This window comes from Pyrgilauda ruficollis, unplaced genomic scaffold (genome assembly GCF_017590135.1).
Source record: "Pyrgilauda ruficollis isolate IOZ18807 unplaced genomic scaffold, ASM1759013v1 scaffold4, whole genome shotgun sequence".
Taxonomy (NCBI): Eukaryota; Metazoa; Chordata; class Aves; order Passeriformes; family Passeridae; genus Pyrgilauda; species Pyrgilauda ruficollis.
The window spans coordinates 13,536,208-13,562,016 of NW_024525489.1; the positions used below are offsets into that span (position 1 = coordinate 13,536,208).

Consider the following 25,809-nt stretch of genomic DNA (forward strand, 5'->3'; position numbering starts at 1 on the left):
TTCACCGAGAACCCTGAAAGTAGGCTATTAAGTGACCTAGATTATTGCGGGGGGTGCTATTTCTGTGCTTCCCGGCCTGTGTGCTTATGTTAGTCCCTTTGTCTCTGGGGCAGTCTCTACCTAGCAGGAAATCTGGTAGGGCAGTGGAAGATGTGTTAGGGAGAGCAGTCTGTCTGGAGAGAGGAGAGAAGATAATGGTGAATAAAAATAATGGACCCGAGGAATAACTGAAATACAAAAAATGCAGTTGAAATCCAATCCTTTCTTATGTTTGTGGCTTAACATGTGTCAGTTGGCACATTAACAGTAGCATATGGGTTGCTCTGATGTGAGTTACTGCATACAGTATGTTATGTTCAGGTCTAAAATGTGTAATTCTTTTGGATTAGTGTTGGCAGATTTCAGTGTGCAGCGTACAGTAAATGTTCATAAATTAAATATATTTATAAGCTTTTCTGTGGAGCTCATTGCTGTCTGATCTGAGAACCTCCCAAGCAGCTCTGCAGAGCACAGCATTGGTAAATGGAGCCTCCTTTACCAAGGTCAGGGATGCTACAGGGTGTCTGCTGAGGGCAGAGCCTAGACCACATCCTGAGTCCTAGCCTACGACTGGATCTTTCTTCTTGAGGTTCCAATAGGGAAACACCCATATCACTGAAGAACACACAGGTTTGCTGGTGAGCTGGTGGCAGGTAAAGCAGACTTAGTGCTGTCCAGCATGCCCTTCCTCTTTGCACAAATTGAAGCAGAGTACCTTCCAGGTCATTTCCTTGCAGCTTATCTTGCCATTGCCACAAAACCCAGTCTGAACACAGAGAATGCTGTCTGAGACTGTCAACTTCTGTGGAGCACATCAAAAAATTATCACATTCCACGTGAGCTCTGTCCAGCAGGACAGGAATCGTTGCTCCAGAAGTGAGGTGGCTGGGCTAGGTCTTGCTTTCTGGCTCCCACACCTGTGAGGGCTGGCAGATGGCAGGGTTGGGCTGCAGACACCCACCCTGGCTGAGTAAGGTCTTGAAGAAAGAAACAGCAACATTCCAGCATCTAATGTTTTTTAAATAAAGGAACAGAAGTAAATTCTGTATTTCTTTAGAGCTGATTCCAGTAGAGTCTCTTTGTTCATTCCTTTCCCTGATATTATTAGTAGCCCCATGTTCTTGGCAAAGTGGGAAGGTTCTGGCTGTGGTCAGTTCCCAGAGGTCTTTGTCCATCATCAGGAAAACAAAATCCTTGGCAGAGAATATCTTGAATGCACGACACTATTGCTCAGCCTTGAGAAATGATTGTTCATTGGGTTGGGGCAAGGAATAATTTTTAGAGATGGGCTCAATGTTTTTTCAACCTCTTGCTAAAATCAGTCAATTTGACTTTTGCACTTGGAAAAAGGATGTAACTTCTTGTAAAGCTGGCTGCTAATAAGGACTGACACACAATAAACCTCTGCATCATAGTATTTCTAGCATTTTATGATGACTAGAGATGAAATAAGACCAACCAGTGGAAAAAAGGCTGAAAATCATTTTTGTTAGCAAGAAAATACAATCTAATAATGAAAAGCAACCACACAAATATGCACAAAGTACTAAAATCAATCATTTTGTCCTGGCTCTGAGCCACAGTCCAGCCTCTCCACTAAGAGCTGCCCTGATGGACATGAGCCCCCTGGTCATACAGGGGACCTGGAAGATGTCCCCACCTGTCCTGGAGCCAGGTGCCTTAGCCCAGGACAGTGCCAGTGTCTGAGGAGAGTAAGCAAAGAGAGGAAATGGTAAATGTGGGCAGCTGGGCCCTGCTGTACTCCGGGGCTGCAAGTGGCCTCCTGAGAGTGGCCCAGGCGAGGCTGTGGCTGATCAGGCATATGCCCATTTCCACGACCCTCAGGACTCAGAGCAGTGCAGCATTCAGCCATCCCTCTGCATCCTCAGCTGCATCTATGGAGCAAGGACAGCCCTGTGGCAGCTGTGGTAAACATACAAAACAAAATGAGGGAAAAAAAATACCCCACCCAATAAATCAGTTTTTGAAAATGTGCTGTGTAACCAATATTGTCAGTACTAAATTTAAATCCACTACATCAGGTATGAAGATGGCAGTGGATAAGGTTATGCAACTTGATAGTCTGCTTGCTTTCCTCCAGTACTCTGGTTTTTGGCAGAGTTTGTTTATATTTTTACAGCGACGAAATGCACACTTTTTCTTCTGAATCCCCCCTGTACCTGTTCATCCTCAAAGCCTCACTGTGACTGTCTTAACAGCTTTGAAAACAGGTTTCTCACTTCAGGTTCTTCTATTTATCTCAAAAAAAAACCAAAAAAACAAAAAACCAAAAAAAAAAAAAAAAAAAAAAAAAACCAACACAAACCCAAAACAAAAACTCAAAAAAAACCCCCAACCCAGCAATGAGTTTTTGACAATGAAATGTGTGTTTTCTTGGGAATTTTTAAGAAGGAAAAAGACAATCCCTTTTGTTAATATTAGCAGTCCATAACTAAAACCTACTTATCCATACAAAGTCAGACAATTATGCAGTCAATGACTGACATAAATAGTGTGGACAGGGCTAGTTTTTAAACCTGTGGCCCACCACCTAGGTTTCAATCCCCTTTAAACAGGAACCAAGCTGGAGTATCTCAAAAAAAGTGTGTGTGATTGAAGGGGAGAAGAATTATTACCCCAAAACAGCCAAGTAAAAGAATAAGGTGTACCTGCAGAGCATATGCTGCACTGCATGGCATAAGATGGCTTTGTTAAACAGGGAGTCAACTCCAGCTTTTCTTCTTCCTCAAAGGGATGGAGAAGGAGGGTGAAGTGAAAGTGACTGGGAAGATGTGGGAAGCACGTCTGTGGGGCAGCTTGGCTCCCTGCCTGGACACAGGGAAAATGTCAAACCCCCTGGGCTGAGGAAGCTTTTGTTTGTTATGGGTTTTGCTTGTTTTACCTAGTTTTAATTGCAAAAGGTCTCCCCAGGCAAACATACCTTCCTGCCTGCTGATGTGGTTTGTTCCTGCTTGGTTATCTCCTCATCCAACACCTGCTGTATCCTCAGCAGTGGGTGGAAGCCAGTGGGCACAGAGGAAGCAGCTCAGCACCTCCTTCAGAGCCAGGATGCACAGAGTTATCTGGAAACAGGCAGCCTTTGCTTCCTGATAGTTATTCTTGCTACTGCTCATTGCTGTGTGGACTTAAGTGACACTGACCAGCCCCTGACAGACACCCAAAGCAGCAAGGGACCTTTGTAGAGGAAGTGCAAGCACAGTGGGTTGCCACCTCCTCTCAATCTCTGGTTTTCTCCTGTCTCCAGCTGAGGCTTCGCTTGCCCCCCTCTGCTGACATTCACTAAGTTCAGCTCTTCCATCCTATGTGGAAGTCTTCAAGGCCAGGTTGGATGGGCTCTAAGGAACCTGGTCTCGTGGAAGGTGTCCCTGCCCATGGCAGAGTGACTGGAGCTAGGTGATCTTTAGGGCCCATTCCAACCCAAGCCATTCTGTGATGCTGTGATGATCGTTTCTCACTGGATGTGAATGGATTGGGCTCACGAGACACAGGGCTAACATGAGCAGCCATATAAACTGCATTTGGGTGAATCTTACCTGCCTATTGGGAGTCTGGTGACTACAGCACTAGATGCCTTGCACTTCACCCCTTAGCTCTGGGGAGGAGCTGCAAAAACAGCGCCCAAAAGCCTCTGCACCTCTACAAACCCAATTTTGAACTGGTGTTGTGTAAAGGGCAACACCAACAACCAACACCAACAACCACAGTCTGCTCCCACATTTGCCTGAGAGCACCCGTTTCTTGCAGTGGCATCACTTCCTCAGTGTTAGATATGACTTCATGTTGTGACACAGGAGCAAAACATCCCAGTGACACCAAGCCCAGGACAGGGCAGATAAACTGTTGGTGGCTCTGCAGTAAGTTCCTGTAACCCTATGTACGTCACTGAGGCTAAACAGCAAAGAGCTCATAAGCCAGAGAAGAAGTTACAACTGCTAACAGGCTTGAAAAGCTTAATTTTGGAGGAAATATTAAAGAGAAAAGTAGAAAACTCCTATCAGTCAATTAAATTTAGGACATAAACCTGCTAATGTTTGAAAATATATATGGGTAAGAGAAAAAAGAAAAGGGACTCTTGATCCAGCAAGCCTCAGACTAGTGTTATGACACTAACAGAAAGCAGTATTTTCACAGAAAAATTGACAATCCCCTTGTTATTTTTACTTATGAAATCACCCAACAAAGATCCAGCAACTTAGAGTGGACAAAGCACTCAAAATGGAGCAATCCTCCATCTGCAGTAAGAGGGTTGGGAGGATTGAATACAGCTCTATTTCATTACTCAAATAGTTGAAAAACAAACTGAGTTATTGCTAAATTATTTGAACAATAATACTCCATTTCCACTACTTTTTACTTCTCAGAAACTTCTGCTCTGGATTGAAACCTGTGATGATTACTAAACCAAAACAACTTGTTTGTTTGTCTGAAACCTGAGCAAACCTTCCTTTTTGTCAGTCAAAAGAACTGGAGGAAAATAGGCACTTTTGCTGGTACACATATAACTGCACCCACGCCAAAAGTGGTCAAAATGACAAGCAAAAATGTCTTCTGATGTGCAAGCATAGCAGGATTTTTGGTGGGGTGTGTCTCTTAGACAGAAGAAAGTGTTGGGTGCCTGATAAGAACACAGATGTTTCATCAGGTGCACTTGCAAGACATTAAAGCAGAGCCAAGAGATTTGTGTGGATATATTGAGGGAAAAAAAAAAAAGAATGACCATTTTAAGGGGATGATTTCTCATACGTGAGAGAGTGGGTAGCACTGACACAGCAGACTGGAGTGTCAGCAAAGCTCATGAAGCACATGTGTGTTCATGGGCAAATTTACAGGGCAGAATAAGCATTTGTGGATGAGGATGCAAAACATACAGCTATTGCTTATGGTATCATGGTTTCAGGATTTTAGCCTCTAAGAAAGACCTTAAGTATGGCTGCATTTCCCCCCCTCCCTTCCCTTGAAAGAAGGGAAGAAACTTGGGTCAATTCGTGATGAGGTAAGGGAACAGATTAAGTCTGCAGTGGGTTTTCTCTCCCCTCCTTTTCTCCTGAGTGGCATAAAAAGGAGCCTCCATATTCCTCTCCCACATGCTGTCCTGAATTTCTCTCCTTTCCTCAACACTTAACTTTTTCTTGGAATGCCTTTACGTGCCAGATGACAGCAAGTTACTGTGCTAATTGCTTTATTCTTCAATAAGGACATTTACTATACCAAACTCCTACAATACTTATGTGTAAATTAGAATTTGGCCTTGGAACAGCCCTCTTTCAACAATTAAAAAGCTTTCTTGAATGGATAGCTTTATAGATTAAAAAGGCTTTGTCTTGGATAGATTTATTTTTTCTTTTTCTTTCTTTTTTTTCAGCATTAAGGGTGCCCTGTTTTCACCCCTACCAGCCAAGAGAAGACTAATAAGTCTGACAAAATTGCTCTTGTTTATGAATAAATCTGAATCCAGATCTATTCCATAGATGTGGAATTATGGAGCCTGAGTACAAATTCCCTTCTTTAAATCACAGTGATTTTCAAATATATAAACTGAAGTTTAGACAAATATTTATCAACCTGTCAGCTATTCTGATCAGGGTTGCAGCTGCAGGGGAGCACTGAGAGCCATGGGGAATAAAAGAGGAACTTACCACTTAGTTCTTTTTGCCCAGAGAAGAAATGATAATTTTAGTTATACTTTGCTCGCTTACAACAATAAAAACAAAACGAAGCCACAGAAGAAAACTGTCATGTTACACCCCTTCCATCTGGCCTGTGCTACACACCCACATATCCCGTCATTCTACAAATTAATCTTTCACACATTTTTAACAAAAAAAAGTGTTAATGTTATAGAAGAGAAAATAAGGTAAACACAGAGCTGTGTAAAAATACATTAACATTAAAATATGGTGGCAGTTATGGATTTTCTTAATTGAATAGGAGAGTAAATATTCACATCAAATCAATGCCAATGGCATGCAAATTAAAGCTACATTAGGGCAGCCTTGATATAGGCATTACCATTTTTGACACTTCTGTGATTTAAAATAATGTGCAGACTTTATTCGATAATTTTTTCCTCCCTTTTTTTTGTTATTTTTGAGTGGGTAATTTGCCATTACAGAGCAAAATCCTTCTCCTGTGCCCTCTTATGTTACACTATCTTATTTTCTTCTCCTGCCTGGATGGTCCTGTGAACACCAGCTCAATTTAATTTAGGGTTAATATTGAAGCCTTCCCATAGCAGGACAGACCTCTTCGAGCAGCTGCCCCCAGGCCATATCTGACCCCCACCACAAGCCAATAACCTGTTGCAGCAGTCTGAGGAAAGGAGCCTTTGATTCACTGTGCCAGCTCCCACAGGCATCCCCCTTTCCTAGCTCTGCACCTAACTCTCCCCCAAGATTTTTTCTTCTGTGGTCTGATTAAAAATTGCTTAAAAAAGAAAAAGGACCACAGAAGTGAGGCCCCTAGCACCTCAAAAAAGGAGAGACCTCTCAAGGGTTCTTAGAAGCTCTGTGGCTCTAGAGGTGAAAGCAGGAAGTACGAAACTTGCTGCCTGGCACAAAAATAAACTCCAGTGTGCAGGGAAGGGGGATCGATGGAGCTGTGTGGGGCAGAGGAAGGAGCACACGGTGGGTGTGATGCCAGCAGCTGGGGAGCAGAAGTGTACCGTGCTGTGGACTGAGCAGATATTTCCTCCTGCATGACCAGAGGGAACGGCCCTGCCCCGTGAGGCAGCAGCAGTGTCAGACATGTGCAGCCTGCACTCCCTTAGCACTTCGCTTTATTTGGAAGCTTCTCTCTTCCCTGGCACTTTTTCAGTCCTCGTCAATCACTAATGTTTTCTGCATGCTGTCTCCAGATTTTATGAAGATGGGTCCCCAGTCACACCACGGTGCCCCCAGAAGAAGTTACAAGCACAGGCCAGCTCACACAGCGGGAGCCAGCACAAAGTGCTCTCCTCCTCCTCCTCAGCAGGGCAGGAGAGGGGTCTGATGCACCGGAGGGAGGGAGTGCAGGAGGAAAATAAAGAGCACTGCTATGACCCCACTTTGACTGTCCATCCTCAATCCATACTGACTCAGGAGGGGACTCACTTCTTTTACAGTGTACGCATCCAGCAAAAAGATTAAAAAAAACTCGATGGAAAGAAAAATTTGAATGCTTCTAAGCACAAAGTCCCAGTAAAAAGAGTTTGTGCTGGAATTTGTGGGACTCAATCCTATTCAAAGGTAAGAGCCAACATTCAAGTTCTCTTTCTGGTCTTCAACACGTCCCAGGAAAACCAGGTACCAGTCATTTTGCTGGGTCACACTACCAGTGTTACCTGTATGTCTCCAAAGTTGCCCATCAGACTCTATGCAAAAGTGGTTGCAGTAAGGATAAACCTGCCACAGCTTAGGAGGTTTTAGCACAAAATAGTCTGTGAACCTTTGCTTCAGAGGGCATCCACTAAAACTGACCAGCAAGATTAGGACAGAGGAGTCTGTGAGAGCCCTTTTCTGCTCTGTTCTTGCGAGCCCTACCTCATCCACCAGTGCTGATGTGACTGGAGAGCAGGGGCACAGGGGCTGTAAGGACATGTTTTCAGTTTCAGTGGGCATCTTGTACGAAAGCAGAGAGCTCTGAGGGTTATCTCAAAGCTTCTCACAGGCACTGAAGACTGCATTTATACACATAAACCAATTTCCTCCCCTTTATTGCCTAATTTCTTCTAATCTTAGGTTTACCTCTGACTCCCATTTTCCTTTTCTTTCCTCTCAACTATCTTTCCACTTGCCTCCTCTATCTTACATTTTTTCTTACCTATATATTTCTAAGCAGCTATGGAGGAGCATGTTTGGGGGTTTTCTTTTTTGTTCTTCTTTTGTTACAGGCAAATAAGAGGACTTCAGAGTTAGGACACCAGGCTGCTGAGTTCTTATAGCAGCCTGACTCTTATTCACCGCCTGAAAAAAAAAATCCACCTCATGGTCCCATTTCTGCTTTTTAATCTGAAAAGCTGAGGGGATAAATGCCAATTTCAAAGACAGTTGGCTGTAATAGTTAATGTTTGTGCAACACTTCGCATGTCTAACCATTGTATCCAAGCTTCACCACCAGAAAGATGCAGAGCTGCTGCCACTGCCTCCCAGACTGTCTGTGAGTGTGATGATTAATGAGCTCACAGCCCTATTTTGCTGTTGAAGTTAATGTTGCTTCCTGAGGGCAACACGCCTGATGAGAGAATTTGCAGCAGTCCATACGCTATATTGATTCAAAATGCCACTGTATGTTTTAATTAGCTTTTAACCATTAAAGAGTGGGGTTGGAAATTAAAATGGCACATATGCTTATGCAGCACATGCCTGTAACCTAAAAGGTGAGCATTAGGTCGAGTTATCGACCCATGGGCTGAACCACCACTGGCAGTTAAACCCCATTTTCGTAGCAATTAATACATTTCATGGCTTTATTTTTTGTTAGCTTTATGCCAAATATCCACTTAGATCTATTTTCAATCCTTGAGGAATGCATCTTTCACCCACCCACGCTATCTTTTGAGAGTTATAACACACTAGGAAAGTTTAATTTTGCAGAGCTGAGGTTTAAGAGCTAACGTGAGGGAGTGGGCTCTGCTCAGGCTGGTGAGAAAGTGATGTGTTGGGATAAAAGCCTGCACTGCAACCCCTCCTTTGCACCACCAAAGCGTTTCTATTAAGTCATTGATAAGGTGCTCATAATTTCCTAGTTTGTATTGTACTTATCCTTCATCCTCTTGATGGCAAAGGGCTGGTTGAAGTAATATCCTGATCCGTAGGAGCCATTTTTGACAACTTATGGAGGACAAGTGGGGTATTTTTTCCTTAAAAGAGGATGAAAAGAGGATTATGGGCCAATTACCAAACTTAATAATTAAACATATTAAAACCACCTAGAAAACCACAAGGAGATGAGTGTCAGTTCACACTGATTAATCATGAATGAAGCATGTTAAACAAAACCAGTTCCTCTCTGAAACTGGTTAAGAGGTCTGGAAAGAAGGGGAGGTAATCAGCACTGTCTCTTGCCTTCAGCCAGACTGTTTGCCTGGCCCTGCTTGGTGCACTTGTGACTGAACCAGGGAACATGCTCAAGCCAGAACCAATCAGTGGTGGCAAGAGTGGCTGAAAAGCCACACACAACAAATCATTACCAAAAATTCACTGCCAAACTGAAAGGCTATATCGAGTCTGATAGCTGACTCTAGATAGCTGACCTAGATTTGATACAATTCATTTTTTTTCATTAATGGTACAGATAAACAGCTTAAAAATACAACTCTTAAATTTGCAGATGAACCATCTTGGAATGAGCTGTAAGCACACTGGAGGAAAAAAGCGTTCAAAATGGTCCCAGCATACTGGAAAATGGACCAAAAAAGCTGGGTCCATGGCAAATAGGATGGAAGCAAAATGTTCTGCTCTGGAAGGAATAATAAATTGTGCAGTTCATTTCAAATATTTGGAAGGAATAATAAATTAATAAACAGAATCCATAGCTCGGGCATGGCCACGAAGGATGTGGACCAACTAGAAGCTGAAAAATAATAAATACGACATGAGAAACATGACCTACAAGGAACATGTAGGCTGAACCTACAGAAGACAAGGCTGGACAAGGTACGATGGCTGGCCTCCAGGAGGTGAGCTATTAATGTGCAAAGGAAATAAACTCTTCTGCATGACCACTCTGGGTTGGATGGAAGTAAGAAGCTTCTTAGAACAATACGTGCGAGGAGACACCAGGAAAAATATTATCTCTGGAAAGGCTAATGGGGAAGTGGGAACAACTCCCTGAGTGGATGGTGGGGTCTCCTCCACTGGAGATTTCCTAAAACAGGATGGACCAGCATTAGCCAGAAACAGATACAGATGATTCTGACAGCGATCCAGGCAGGGAGATGAACTACATGACCTCCTGAAATTCATTCAATTCTATTTTTTCTAGATTTTATTTCTATATTACCCTTGGGAGGTACAAAACTATTTTGTGCCTCAACTCCACACCAGTGAAACAGGAGCATTAGTGGCCAAATTAAACAAATCAACGAGAATCATTTGCATTGAGTTTGGCTGTCTGATTAATCACTTGGAGCTCACAGCTTATACAATGTATCATCTGTGACTGTTTTATCATGAAAAGCAGATATTTGCCAATCATAGTGGGGAGAAAATCTGACATTATTGTCATGACTGAATGCTCTTAAATGCATTTAAAGCCTTACAGACTGGTTGGCTGTAATGTATATTTAAAATTCTTGAAACCAGCAAAAGATCAGATTGAAGAAGGAGAGAAAGACGGTAGAACAGTGACACTGTGCAAGTTAGTTTAAATAAAGAATCTTATCAAATCTACTGACTACTTGTTCACATCTGTCCAAATATAACTTATGCCATATGTCCTACTATCTAAGTCAGCTTGGAGGCAGGACACTTCCCTAAGCAGCAATTCACTTCCTGAGCCTGCTCTATCTTCAGGAGAATAAAGAAGAGGGGGAGATGATACATCACAGAATAATCTGAGAAACAAACAAAATAACCTTCTAAAAGCTTCTGGGAAGCAAAAATCCTTTGTCTGCCCTAACAGTACGGTTAGCTGAATCTTTTGTCTTCTTGTGTATCAGGAAAGCCATCATACCCGATATTACCATAAGCTGCCTTTGAGAAAATCAGATATCTCAGATTTTCTTCACCTTTTCACTTTGTCATGATGGTAAATATTGTCTTGCCAGTTGCCTCAGTGACCATCCTCCCATCATGGAAACAGAACTTATGGTTGCCACCTCTCAGGTCAGACTCCCAGGTACAGCCAGTCTTTCCCGCCACCTTGGCTCTCCAAAGGCCCTGGTGCTACACCAAGAGCAGGATGGGGAGGCAAGACCCAGCCCTGCCCAGCCATGGGGCTTCCCAGCAAAACACTTCCTGATGGCAGCTTTCAGCTGGTAGGGTCAGATAAAAATATCATCATCAAAATCCCGTTTCAGATACCAGAAGCCTCCTTATGGCTCTAAGAGTTTAATTTTCATTTAAAAGTCAATAAATAGAGGCATAAGGGTTTAAGATGAATTATGCAAGCCCTTTAGCCATAGCCATTACATTCTGCCACAAAAATGAGCTGCTGTTCTCACTTTGTTTTATGGGCTCACTGTAGCCTGTTGTTATTGTAGCTGCCAAATAAAAACCAGCAAACCATGCAAATGAAGATATAATCTTTTATGCTTTCATAGTCTTAGGATAAACTGGTATGTGCAGTTTTAGAGAAGGGGTTTCTTTTGAAGTCTTTGTAATTTATGCTCCTGTCCTGTGAGTCTTTACACGTGGAGTAGCTTTCTGATCAGGTGCTCTGCCATCTCCAACTGCAGCAGTCACAAGCTCAAAGGCAAGGAAAAACATAACAGCTTCCTCTAGATATGAAGAAACTGGTCATTTCATAAAACAAAAGTCCCCTTGCTTTTAAAAGAAAAGATGTGCCACCTCTAAGCATCCTCATTCCCTGACAGGAGCACATACCCCACAACTTGCTCGGAGTCATGTGTTTGCTGAGGGTCTGTCACCCAGCAAATGTGCCAAAAGAGAAAGCCATGCAAAGGAATCGTGACAATGAACAGCAGCTGAAGCCAAGTGGTAAAAGCACAAGACTCCACATAAAAATACCTGGGACAAAATGTGCACCAGTACACAGAGAGAGAGAGGGAGAAAAAGATGGAAACAGCTCAGGGAGAGGGTCTTACTCATGCCATGAGAAAAACGGGACTGTAAGCACGAGTTAATGTGCTTTCAAGTTAATTACAGCAGAGCATTATATTAATGGCAGGATATTGAGAATAACAGCACATGGACTAACATGCAACATTTAGTACATAACTTTTCCACCCAGAATTGATATTCATAGCCTGTCTTTTTCACCTTTGCAATGGCTTGTCTCTTTCTTTTGTCTGTCTCGGTTTATTTTCATAGTCACATTCACTGGTGATAACATTTTATATTTCGTGTTTCCTAGTGGGAGCTATGCTGGATGCTGACACCCACTCTTGTGCAGAGATTTTTGCATATTTTTTTTTCCTCTTCCACCCGTTTTACACAAGATGGTAACATATGGCCTTGGGTGATTAAATGATTTAGTGAATGAACTGAGCAGAAAGAGCAGGCTGATTGGAAGAAGACAGCTTCTGTTTAGGCATAAATGTCTTTGTAATCTGTAATGATAGGAAAGAAATTACAGAAAAAGCATCAGAAAATTTAACAGAGTTTTGGCTAAACATTGTATTTTTCAGGTCTGCTTTAAATATAGTGAAACAATAGTATAACGGCTATTACTTGTTTTGTCTCTACAGCATGTCCTTGTAGAAGGGGCACCCCACAAATATACACAGAAGCATACACCTACACTCAACATATAAAGAGACATAAATTAAACCAATGGTTTTGTAAAACTAAGGTGCCATTTTATTTATTAACTTCTGAACAAGGCAGACCTACAGAACTGGTGTGAGCCACCACGCTAGCTGAAATGGCTTCACACCTTCTAACATTCTCAGAATTACTCCAACTACAATAACCAGTCACACCCACACGGCCTCAGCAGGAACCACAGGAGGTTCTGTGAAAGGAAGACATCTGGATGCCTTCTAAGCAGTCCCACCCAGTACACCTCTGCCACTGCAGGGGCTCAGAGCACAAATAAACCACCACTCCCATCCTCTTCCTTTTGGGGTATCATGACTTGTCTCTCTTCTGTTTTAGCTTGAGGTTTTGTGTTTGTTATGTATCTTTGGGATAATACCTACATGTTCTCATGAGCACACAGCGGCTCCTGGTGTAGTTCTGAACTAAGCATCTGTTTGTGGTTGGCTGTGGTTGTGAGAGACTGGACTCCAGCAGCCAGGTGCTCCTAGGTTGGAAATCCGAAGCCTTTGTATCCAAAAGAAGAGATTTTTAGAGAGAAAACATTGCAGTTCTGCTTCCAGTGATGGTGTGCATATCATTAACAGTCAACAAACAAATCCAAATGAATTCCAGTTCATGTCTTCACCTACAAGACCAATTCCGTCTTTTACGATCAAATTTTTATGCAGAGCCTTGAAATTGTTTTGGGACATCATGAAGATATCCTTGCCCTCATTAATAATCCCCACGTGAAGCAGAAGCTGTAGCTTAAAATTAGACAAACCTGTGCTCCAGAAAAAGACATCTGGACACAAAGGAAGTTTATCAGCGGAGTCTGTCCTCAGCTTGTAGCGTGAATGTTAGAAGCCACCTTGGTGATAAACCCCAGTGCAGAGCACTCCTTCTCCTGCATGTGAGAGCATTTGAGATGAGAGAAGAGGTTTTGGCCCACATGGTAAGAAAAGCTCTTAGATGAGTACATCCTGATGCTTATCCAGCATAGTTAGGCAGATAAGAATTACTGATCCAGTCAGCCTCTGGCACAACAACATGCACATTTAGCCAATTCATGCAAATGCTGTATTATATTATCTTGGCACTTCCTCAGCACTGGTTCCCCAGAGAGAAAACTCTGTTCCACGGTGATATCAGCTGAACCTCAAGTGTGATGGAAGCCTCAAAAACTACTTAATTTTTAATTTTTCTGAAAACCAGACTGCCATCAATTGTTACATTACAGTAAAAAAAAAAAAAAAAAAAAAAAAAAAAAGAAAAAAAAAAGAAAAAAGAAAGAATAAAATAAAGAATAAAAATGCCTTAGTGTGCCATGATCATAAATCCTAAATTTCCCTTCTCTGGGATACATAATACTGTAGATATTTTTCCTGCTTTGTCTCCAGTCCTATTCATCGAAAATTTCTGGGAGAGTTTTAATTTACCAAGAGGGTACCCACTTTTTATTGTCCTATGAATGAAAACAGCAGCAATGCATAAGGGTGACAGTATACATTTTGAAATAACCTGTAGGGCATAAACCTGGGATATTTGGCAGCAGATAAGCAGTTTCCATTGTCAATTTCTTTTTTGCCATCGAAAACAAAATTAATGGAATGCACAGTAATTAGTATAGCACTACTCTACAATTTGAAGAAAATGTAGCAAACTGTGTTGCCTTAGGTATAAGAAAGTATTAAGGACCAGATTTTCATCTGGTTCTGCAGTATAACTGTGTTGTGTTAGCATCTATGTCTATTGCTCTGGACCCAAATGTCACACAGGCACTTTGACCCTTGTCAGCTTGGGCTCTTCTGCTGGACTGTCCTCAGAGGAGTTTCCAAGAGCACACAGCTCCATTCAAGCTCTGGAAACAAATGTGATGAACACTTGTAAGGCTAGCAGGCAAAGCTGGCATCTGCAGAGCAGCTCACTACGTATTAATGAATCTTGAGCAGCAACAAACAAGACTGGGAGATTCACCACACAAAGTGACGCCAGGAAACCTCGACGTTCTCAGATCAGAGGCAAAAGCCGGGAGGCTCTACCCGAGCTGCAGGCGCTCCTGTAGCTCCACGCTGCAGCGTCAGCGTTGGTGATGAGCCAAAGGCCTTCAGGCCTCCTTGTTGCCTGGAGGATATAAATGAAAGTCAGCAAGTGAAAACGTGCAAGAAGTGCAAAATTGCATCATGTCTTTCCAAACTGTGCTTGTGAAGCAAATGAGACTCATTTCTTTCCATGCTATATTGAGATAATTTTCATTTTCCTTGGCTTATGAATGTTCTTAGTTCAATTTTCTTGTGTGTGTTCTTCACAGTACCTTGGGATGCCTGAGGTGATTTATAAATATGTGTAGAGACCAGGTGTACTGCCAGATGTTTATGTCCCTTTACGACAAGGTTTCACCATCCCTTCCAATAGAATGTATGTCTTATATAATTTTTTCTAATAGAGGATCAACTGGACTATTGGGTATTCATGAGTTTTCCCTCTGAAGGTTTTTCTCCTTAATTCACTCTCTATCATCTTTTTTCTTTATTTATCATAATGCTAAGTCTTTAAACCTAAGTACTTTTAAAAAAAATTAGAGTTCCTTTCATATTAAAAAAATCCCAGACAAATGTCAACAGTTCCAGGTTTAAATCGATAAAGCCTTACTCATTGCCAAAAAAGATTTTTAATCTTAAAGTGTTACCTACACTCACTTTTTCTGTTTCTCTCCATCTCCTATTTAGAAATAGTTTAAAAAACGTGTTTTATTATAACAGCTGTATAAATGGTAATTGCAGACCACTCTCTTAACTATAACTGTAGTGAGAAATAACCTGTAGCCCCATGGTGAACCAGTCTACGCAAAACAGACAAAGCAATTTGCTGGAAGTCATACAACCAAATGATAGAATGGAAAAGAGAGTGCAACCTGATTTAATTAGAAGTCAGCATTGTAAATACTAGATGAGGGATAGTAAATTTTTTTCTCAGTACATCTTAAAACATAAGGAGGCAAGTTCTTGTACATGAGGAGGAAATAATAAATTAACAGAAAGTACAAACAAATTAAATTAAATTTTATTTAACATTTATTTTTAAATTTCGGGTCCTGTAAAAGTCTGGACAGATGTGAGAAAGTCCATTTGCTAAATGTCCTCTTTAGCAAATAAATTCTTTAATTTTTTTCACATTAAGCAGACTCATTTTTCAAAGAGTTTTGTACTACAAAAATGCCTAAACTGCCTCCCTCAGTAAAGCTGTACTTGCATAAGTAAATATTCACAAACTGAGGTCTTACTAACCAACCCGGAGCAGCTGGTGAGATGGCTTACTTGAGGAAGCAAGAGGCAGCATGAAGTGTAGAGATCTAGGACAACACAGTTAATGTAATCATTTCAGGCACAGTCACTGACAGTTCAAATATATATAACTGCATAAGTTATTTGTATATTTAACATTTTAAAAAACTAAACAAACTAAACTTTAGAACAATTTTCTGAAGTATTTCCTGTTAAAGTACTTTCAACACTTATTTTTGCAATCAAAATAAAAAGCAGTTTAGTAGCTCTAGGGAAGATGTTCAAGAAATGACAGGCAGCAGGGAATACAGGACTGATTTTTCTCAGACGAAGTGATTATTAGCACTGAGGAAACAATCAGGAAACATGAAGAGTCAGCATCTTAGCTGCTGTATCCTGGACAAGGACAAAATCTTGTCAAGTTCCAGCTATAATGAAATAGGGAACAGGGTGCCAGTGCAAAAAATACCCGAACTCTTAATGATGCCATTGTATCAGCATTTAAGAGAGACTGAAAGTTAATAATTAAAAAATTTCACACCCAGTGTGAGCAATTGGTTCACTGAAGGATGAAGTGAGAAGTGTTTTCTTTTGCGCATATATATATTTTATATTTTCATCTATGTATGTAACATTTGAAGCATATGGACACCTAGATGCTAGCTGCTGTGTTATATACATAGCAGTGCTGTCAAAGCAATTAGGCACAGCTAGAATTCAGTCTGTTTCTTTGTAACAGTTTCACATTACTGGAGAGACGAAGTACCTGGTTTTCAGCTTTTATAGCTACTCAATCAATTTTGGTTATTAATACTTAACTGAGTTCTTTCTCTTTAAACTCCAAGTCTCTGTTGGTGATCCTCGTTCTCTTGAAAATACTTCCCTATATTACCTCTTTACCTGAGACCAAAGGGGAGATGGGGAAATACCCAAATCTCCTTGGATTAGTCCCTGCTAAGGAAGACCTTAGCCCTTCAAACCTGGCCTCCACTGCCCTACCCTAACCCGCCATTAAGCCATGGTGCTCTCCAAAGCCGCTGACCTCAATCTGCCTGTGAACCGTGACAAGGTCTGGAGAGCTCGCTGCCCCTCAGGCACCAGCCTGCCCAGCAGCGCACAGACCTGGGCACACGCTCATCCCAAACGATGCCAACCTGCTGGCACTGCTCCTCGCAATCCACCCCACCACGGCGGGAAGCACGGAAAGCACCCACAGTGCCCAACGCTGAGGTGGGAGTCCAGGGCAGAGCTCTTCCTCGGGAGAGAGAAGCCAAGGCACTTGCACTCTTCTTATGAATTCACAGCTGGCTGGTGCCAATCAAGGAGAGAGGCTAGGACACAAACCACAGAATTACAAACATAAATATTTATTCTTGCTTCTAAAGTGCCCCAGCCAAACTGGGCACACCCCTGAGATTTTGCTTTAGGGGTTTTACACAATGGTATGATATGAATCACCTAATTACCCACTGGTGCTTATTTCTAATTATCCAATCATAAGTGTGGCGGGGCAAAGCTACTCTATTTTTGTACATCTTGCAGCAGCATGCATTAGCATCCTTTTAGATTTATGCAAATCCAGATGCTCCTGCATTCAACTTCTGCAAAGTTACCGAGCATCAGCAACTCGAGTTTCTCTTAGATACGGATCCCTTGGTGAATTTTGGCAAAAAGTTTCTTTATCTTAGTCGACTGCGTGTTCTTAGTAGGGGCAGATGACGCCTCTTGGATCTTGAGATAACACTGCAATACGGACCACACATATACACATAGCCAGCGCACGCACAACCATCCACAGTACACCAATAACGCTCCTGCCCCTAATGACCGCATGGTCTCAGCACTTTACGGCACGCTCTCCACGCCGCCCGGCCCCGCGGCAGCCCAGCAGCGCCAGGACGGGGCTGCAGGAGCACTCGATGGAACGGGAGCACTCCATGGAGCGGGAGCACACCCGGCACAGCTCCCGCCCGGCCCGGGCCGCGCAGCACCTGCCGCCGTCCCGGTTACTTTTCTTTTGTTGCCGCCGTGACCCGGGGGCGGCTTTTCCTGCGCGCCGGGCAGCTGCTTCCTTCCCCGCGGGGCGGCTGCCGGCGCGCCCGGCCACGGCCCGGCCGCGGGCGGGGGCGGCGCTGCCCGCGGGACCAGGGCCCCGGACGGGAGCGTCGGGCCGGGGGGGAAACGCACAGCCCCGGCCAAAAGTTGCCGCCGCCCGGCGGGGCTGGCGGGGCCGGGCCCGCCGGGAACTTGCTGCGCGCCGCCGCCGCCGCCTCCCCGCCCGTCCCGTCCCGTCCCGGGGGGCGGCGGGCTGTCCCCGCCCGGCAGCGGGCAGGTGACCCGCCCCGCTGGGTACACGCGTGAGTGTCGCCGGGGGGGCCGGCGCGGCTCGGGGCTCCCGCTCGGGCGGGGGGGCCGCTCGGAGCCCGCGGGGCCGGGACCCGCGTCCTGGCGCCGCCGCGGTCAAATAGCTGGGCAGCCCCAGCCCCCGCGGGGCAAGAGCCGTGTGGGAGCCGAGCGGAGCGCTCGCAGTATAGTGCCCCGGCCAGGGGAGCTGCTCGGCGGCTCGAAAGGAGCCGGAGTCGGTGCTCGGTGTCACTTGCGCTGCCTTAAACGCTGGAACTGAAAGGACCGGCGGCGGAGCGGGGAGCTGTGAGGTGGTAAATAGGTCCGGATAATTTCTGCTTATAAGTGAACCCCTGGCCTCAGTAAAACCCCGAGCCGGTGTGGCTTTCTGGGGTAACCCCGTGGCTGGGGTATTCTGTCAGCGCTTAAAGCGGACCTCCAAGTTAAGGCAGAAGTGTTGCTATGCTGCGCATACAGTAAAGCCCCATATGTTTAGGATTTTCTTTTTTTTTTTTTTCTCCCTGTTAGAAAGTTTGAAAAAAAGAGACTTTGAAGTATTTTGTTTATACTAACAGAAGAGAAAAGTTCTCCTAAGAAAAAGCTGGTGGCAGGAGTGTAGAGGAGTAGCATATGGCATTAAAAGGAGCACAGCTGGAGGTAGCATTTCCATCTGAACATGATGTCAGAGCAGCTGACAGCCTGCCATCCCTCAGCCTTTTATTCTAACACACAGACAGGGAGTTAGTGTGTGCAGATCTGTGTGTGGAGAAGGTATCTCATTCCTCTCTAACATCATCTCCACTTTGCATCTGTCTCTCCTAGTCTGCTTTTTTTCCACCGATCTAACAGACCTGGAGCCAGCAAGACTCAGAGGAAAGGACTTAATCAGGTTTATGTGTACTAAAGGTAGGAGTAGCAATAGATTAGATACAGCGTATTTCTGTTTTGGTGTGTTGTTTATTGAATTTTAGGAAAAAAAATCACATTACTTTTCTAACCAAGTTTAGAGGTAATATATGAAATTGAGTATTAAATAGATAAGTGGACTTAGTCAAAAGGCTTGGACTACAGTTGGAGAGTATCAGTTCTTGGGCACATTGTTAGCATTAACTTTAATGCATATTGTGGGAATGTCTTGGTTTGGAAGAAGGAGAGAGCAAGTTCATCCTGAATTTCTGAGACCAAAACTGCAATGGATTTAGTGGCAAGCCTAAAGAGAGTTTTGCTTTATGTTCTTGTCTTGCATCTTTTAAATTACTTTACAGGGGTTTTAATGAAATATACAAGAGTGTGGGTTTTTACAAAAGGACCTTCCTGGCTAAAATGTGTTTGTAGGGAAGTCTTTCGTTACATGGTTAAATATCCAGTAGCTCAGAAATGTGGTAGCATACAGCTGTAGTGCTTCTGAAAGATAGAAATCAGTTATGTGTTTAAAAACTTTTGTACCCGAGAGAATGGCTTGACTGGTTTCCTCTTTTCTTCCTTGCATGTAGCATTTGAAATCTTTTATTTAGTGTAACAATAATTATTTGAAGGAGTTTTTGTATTTGCGACTAATTTAGAACTTGTAGATTTGAGCTGCCTGAATTGGCCAGACAGCTGTAATCGCACTCCTCTATTCTTAATCTCTTTATCTGGGCAGCAGCTGCCATATGGCCACAGTCAGCTGGATCAGATGTTTATAAGCTTCCTTCTTCGTCCCTCTCTGTCCTTTCAGCCTCCTAATTTGATCACAGCTACCTTGTGAGCTGCCCTCCAATCTTTATTTTTAGCCCTCTTAAGGATTAGGATTGATGTTGGCTGTGGGGCACTTAAAGTGATTGTATTGTAAATCTTCATGCTTTACTCCAGCAATGGTATTTTACAGAATATAGTAGGGGTTGTGTTGTAAGTTTTAGTACATCTTGGTTTGCAAGGGATGAGGGTTTTTCAATAATATCTGCCAGCCTGGAGAGTCACGATCTGCTTAGGTGGTTTGGGAGACCATTCCTATCAATCACAGAAGAATAGATTAACATAGGTTTTTAAAAGATTTTACTTTCCATTTGATTTTTGACTTCTTTACTTCTTTTTTAAGTTTATTTTGTCTTTATCATCAAGGAAGGCAAATAAAAAACACTTGGGTAAGAACAGTACTTGGGATACTCTTTCTAAACGTGGACACACGCTCACGTTGAATGGTTGAATGACTTTTTTTTTTTTAAACGGGGCACCCCCCCCCCCTTGAATGGTTGAATTCCTTTTTTTTTTTTTTTTTTTTTTTTTTAAAGCTTAGTACTGCAAACTCTGCCTGGTGTGGGAGGGGAGGGAAATTTCTGTCCTTCTGCACTGGGGAAGTGGTGCTCGTTGGCGTTTTGGTTGTTAGCTTTCTTTTGTATATTCTGCATGTTGGCAAAAAATGTTCATGTTCTATTGTACAGTGTGGAAAAGGTTTAAAACCTTAAAAAAACCTGTACTTACTACAAGAAGAAAGCCGCATGAACTAAATTTGTAAAAATGTCCATTTTTGCTGTTGATATAAATCGACACGTAAATAATTTTTGTAGTTCATGAATGTTAGACTTGGGTATACACATTTGGGTATACTAATATTTCTTCACATGAGAACCTCTCCTCTTACTGCAATTTGACTTTAAAAAGAAGGTAGATGATCTGGTACATTTTTTTCTGCTGCTTCTGTGATCTCTCAAACTTAGTGTTTAAAAAAAAATTTTTTTTTTTTGACTGGTGGGGGGAGGCTTGCCCTCCTAGGGACTCAATCTGGAGGAAGTTCTCAAAAAAAAAAAAAACCAAACTGTTGAACAGATTTTATGAACAGCAGTGATACTTTAAAAAAAAATTGCAGATGTACCTATGGGCTCACTAGACCGGGTTATTTACCACAGAAAGGAAATCACGACTGTAGTGGTCAGTCGGGGAAAGAGTTGCCATCGTACATTTGTGTTAAATAATCTTTGCGTGGTGTCAGTACCAGAATTTTGGCAATACAAATACCAGGTTTTTAGAGTGGAATTACTTGGATTTATAAGTTCTGTGATTCTGACCTACATTTAATTTTTAAAAATTTTGTTGCTTATAGGTTATGAAGACAGTATGGAGTTTCCTGACCACAGTAGACATTTGCTACAGTGTCTGAGTGAGCAGAGACATCAGGGTTTTCTTTGTGATTGCACTGTTCTGGTAGGAGATGCCCAGTTCCGAGCGCACAGAGCTGTACTGGCTTCATGCAGCATGTATTTCCACCTCTTTTACAAGGACCAGCTGGACAAAAGGGACATTGTTCATCTGAACAGCGACATTGTTACAGCCCCAGCTTTCGCTCTCCTGCTTGAATTCATGTACGAAGGAAAGCTCCAGTTCAAAGACTTGCCCATTGAAGACGTGCTAGCAGCTGCCAGTTATCTCCACATGTATGACATTGTCAAAGTCTGCAAAAAGAAGCTGAAAGAGAAAGCAACCACGGAGGCAGACAGTACAAAAAAGGAGGAAGATGCCTCAAGTTGTTCAGACAAAGTGGAGAGCCTCTCCGACGGCAGCAGCCACATGCCAGGAGACTTGCCCAGCGATGAAGATGACGGAGAAGATGAAAAATTGAACATCCTGCCTAGCAAAAGGGACTTGGCGGCTGAGCCTGGGAACATGTGGATGAGATTGCCCTCAGACTCAGCAGGCATTCCCCAGACTGGCGGAGAGGCAGAGACGCACACAGCAGCAGCTGGAAAAACAGTAGCCAGCCCCTGCAGCTCAACAGAGTCTTTGTCCCAGAGGTCTGTCACCTCCGTGAGGGATTCAGCAGATGTTGACTGCGTGCTGGACCTGTCTGTCAAGTCCAGCCTTTCAGGAGTTGAAAATTTGAACAGTTCTTATTTCTCTTCGCAGGACATGCTTAGAAACAGCCTGGTTCAGGTGAAGGTGGAAAAAGAGGCTTCCTGTGATGAGAGTGATGTTGGCACTAATGACTATGATATGGAACATAGCACTGTGAAAGAAAGTGTGAGCACTAATAACAGGGTACAGTACGAGCCGGCCCACCTGGCTCCGATGAGGGAAGATTCGGTCTTGAGGGAGCTAGATAGAGAGGACAAGGCAAGCGATGATGAAATGATAACTCCAGAGAATGAGAGAGTCCAGGTGGAAGGAAACATGGACAGCAGCTTGCTCCCTTACGTGTCAAACATACTTAGCCCTGCTGGCCAAATTTTCATGTGTCCTCTCTGCAACAAGGTCTTTCCTAGCCCCCACATCCTGCAAATTCATTTAAGCACGCACTTTCGAGAGCAGGACGGGATCCGCAGCAAGCCTGCTACCGATGTCAATGTCCCGACCTGCTCGTTGTGTGGTAAGACTTTTTCTTGCATGTACACCTTGAAACGTCATGAGAGGACTCATTCAGGTGAAAAGCCCTACACTTGCACCCAGTGTGGGAAGAGCTTCCAGTACTCCCACAACCTGAGCCGCCACGCAGTGGTTCACACGCGGGAGAAGCCTCATGCTTGTAAGTGGTGTGAACGCAGGTTCACACAGTCCGGAGACCTTTACAGACACATTCGGAAGTTTCACTGTGAGTTGGTGAACTCATTGTCTGTCAAAAGCGAAGCACTGAGCTTACCTACTGTCAGAGACTGGACCTTAGAAGATAGCTCACAAGAACTTTGGAAATAAAATTTTTATATATATAAATAATATATATATAAATCTATATAGTTGTGGTACAGTCTAAAAGCAATCTTGTTTCCTTGAACTGAAAGTTTGGCTATTAGCTTGTTTTTGCACTTTAAGGCAGCATGAATATTTCACTAATTTAGCACTCCAATAAAAATGAATTGTAGAGGTAATCCGACAAAGTAACTAATTGCGGAGCGTATTTTTCCCCCTTTTCGGAATAGAAGCCAGCGGATACTTTACTTCTAAGGAATCTCCAATTCGAAAAATTTGGACGTGGCTTTATTCTCCCCAAAACACTGCGTTCTTTTAAACTCTTGATCTTTTTCCCTCTTAAAATCTGAATGTAGAAATCCTCTCCCAATTTTGTCAGTTCCTTTACATTTCTATAATTGCATGAGTCCTTTCTAGCTGTTGGAAACCTGAATGCTTTTAGACCCAAATGGAAAATTTCTGAAATGCTGGATTATCTATTTTTAAACAAGCGGTTGACTTAAAACTTATTATGGCAACTTCTGGATTTCTGACAGTTCCCACTGGAAAAAAAAAACCACAAAAAAACCAACACAAAAACATAAAACAAAAACCCTGAGAGTACACTGGGATCACTGGGACTCTGTCTTACGTGAAGGTTTGCTTGGGATGAAAAAGGATATTGCAGCTTCAGCAGTGATGAACTGTGTGTTTAAAAAATGTGAATTACTGTTATTGTATACTGTAATTGATTACATGGGCCGGGGGGAGGTATCAAAGAACTTGGCAGGTTGTGTTGATGCTCTTAGTTGAGTCTTGAAAAGTAAATATTAACGCTACAGAAATGCATGATTTTCAGTATATTTTTGTCTTTGTTTGCATTGTATAACTTTAACGAGTGAGTTGAAAATTATTTAATTTCCTTAGGAGAAAAACCTGACACCGTTGAAAATGCCAGTGTTATAAAGACGAGAAATGCACTGTTTTTATTTTATCTAATTTAAATTTACTTTCCCACTGTCTTTAAGTTGAGAAGAACTTAAGCTACGAGTTGCCGATTTAGCTACGTTAACAAGGAGAAAAAAATTGAATGTTTACAACCAGGCTTCGAGATTTGCATGTGCGGTGTGCATTTACTAACCCCAGACCCCTTCTAATTGCACAGACCCCACGCCAGCTCCAACTGAGGTGCGTCCATTTCCCCAGATGAGCATTTGTAGGATTCCTGCTGCACCACTCCACCACAATAGGTCGTTCTTTTTTTTTTTCCCCCCCGTTGAAAAGAGGCTGTGGACTGAAAAAAAAAAAAAAGCAAAAAAAGCCCCGGGCTGAAAGGCCTGGGCAGGCCTGAGTGACAGGGGGGGCCGGGGGGGCCGGGGAAGGACTATGCGTATCCAAGCAGCAGAGACTGCAGCCTGACGTGTGGTTTTAATGACCAACACGCAGGTCAAAAGCATTTTGCACAGTGTTTGTTTTCCTGTCTTGCACTTACAAATAAGGTCTATGGGAGTAGCATGGAAAACGTTTGCTGTTTTTTCCTTTTTTTTTTTTCCTTTTTTTTTTTTCTCTGCTTTTGTTTAAAATTTGATCGCCTTAACTACTGTAAACATAGCCTATTTTTGTGCTTAAGATACTGAATGGAAAACTCCATTGTGTATTGCTGGACTGTTTTGGAAATATTTGGTCAAATGTGTGTTAATTTGGCTGTAATGGCATTTAAAACAAAAAAAAAGCTGTGAAAATGGCCTTGGAGCGTTATCTTTAGTTACTTGAATAGTTTCTAGGTTTAAAACTACATTCTTTTCTTAAGTTAGAAAAGACAATCAGTGTCTGAGGAAAATGGACTTTCTCTTGGATTTTTTTGTGGTCCTCGTGAGTGATTGCTTTTTCCTTTCCTTAGTTTCACATTCTTCTTTTGTTCTAAAACTTAGACTGACATCTAGCTTTGACAATCATAGTATGTTTTATTTTCCTGAGGAGGGAATAACTTATAATGCTGTTTAGTTTTGTACTATTGGTGTGTTGGTGAATTTTTAAACTGTGTGCTAACTGCAATAAATTATATGAACTGAGAAATCAATTCCCTTGTCTTTTTTCCCTCTTTTAAATTATAGTTATGGAGTATTTTTTATATTGTGTAACTTTATTACTTTTGTACAGACTTCTATTGCTAACTGTGTATGGAATATGTTTTCAGTATGCTTTTGGGCACTTTGTTGCTACCATGCATATTTACATCTCACTTAACATTTTAAAAAATTAAATGCTTGTGTTTTGAAAGCATTTCTCTGTGTGCAGCTCTTGATCATTCTATAGAGGTATTTTTTAATACTAATTATTTTTTACTTCCCCAAAGACTTTTGCAGAAGCAGTCTACTGAATTCCAGAAATTTTGTTGCCATGCAAATATCTGTGCAGGCACACAATTCCCTTTGTAGGCTTAATTTCACTCCAAGGAGCTCTCTTGGGCTCACTCTCTTGATATATCAGTCTCTATGAGAACAGTAGAGCAGAAGGCAACAACTTAATCTGAAGCATTGGCCGGGTACTGACTGGCTGTCAGTGTTACAGTAGGCAGTCAGAATGTCCAGAGTACTGGTAACACATCAAAGCTGTCTGGACTACAGAGGAAAAATTGAAATAATCCTAAATCTTTTGGGTATTTCTCTTACAGACTAAAGGTTTCTCTAAAAATAAAAATATATAAGCTTAGCTAAACCTTTGAAAAAGACCTGGTTTAGATGCTTGTTGCAGGATATACCCAGAATTCTTGTTTGAGGCTGCTCTATCCTAGGAACAATACCAGCACTGTGGAGCCCAATGGGAATATGAAAGTAGAGCTAAATCAGGAGGCTGGAACAGAGACAGCAGGGCCAATTTGATGGGGGGGAAAATACCTTAATTTAAACATTTCATTACAATTATCATCTGCCTAGGTACAACTCAAGTTGTGCAGTGACCAAGTGAATCTCGGTGCCTAAGCTATTCTGCTTATCTTCCTACATCAGGGACAATTTGTATGTAGCCAAAATGATCTTTTTCGCTGTTTTATTCTTGACGACAATTTTCAATCACCCTTTGCTGTATTT

At 42.5% G+C, this 25,809-nt stretch overlaps 1 protein-coding gene across 5 annotated transcripts; it reads left to right on the top strand.

Annotated features, from left to right (window-relative positions):
• The first annotated feature begins 17,753 nt into the window (after window positions 1–17,753).
• Window positions 17,754–24,792, top strand: ZBTB18 (zinc finger and BTB domain containing 18). Of its 5 annotated transcripts, XM_041476924.1 has the most exons (3): window positions 18,114–18,396; window positions 18,908–18,991; window positions 21,165–24,792. In XM_041476924.1, the coding sequence occupies exons 2-3, from the start codon at window positions 18,979–18,981 to the stop codon at window positions 22,745–22,747; spliced, it is 1,596 nt and encodes a 531-aa protein (XP_041332858.1). In that variant the 5' UTR covers window positions 18,114–18,396; window positions 18,908–18,978; the 3' UTR covers window positions 22,748–24,792. The 5 variants fall into 5 exon arrangements, with proteins under 5 accessions (XP_041332860.1, XP_041332859.1, XP_041332861.1 ...); XM_041476926.1 differs by lacking the exons at window positions 18,114–18,396; window positions 18,908–18,991 and adding an exon at window positions 17,754–18,099; XM_041476925.1 differs by lacking the exon at window positions 18,908–18,991 and having other exon boundaries at window positions 18,113–18,407.
• The last annotated feature ends 1,017 nt before the right edge of the window (window positions 24,793–25,809 follow it).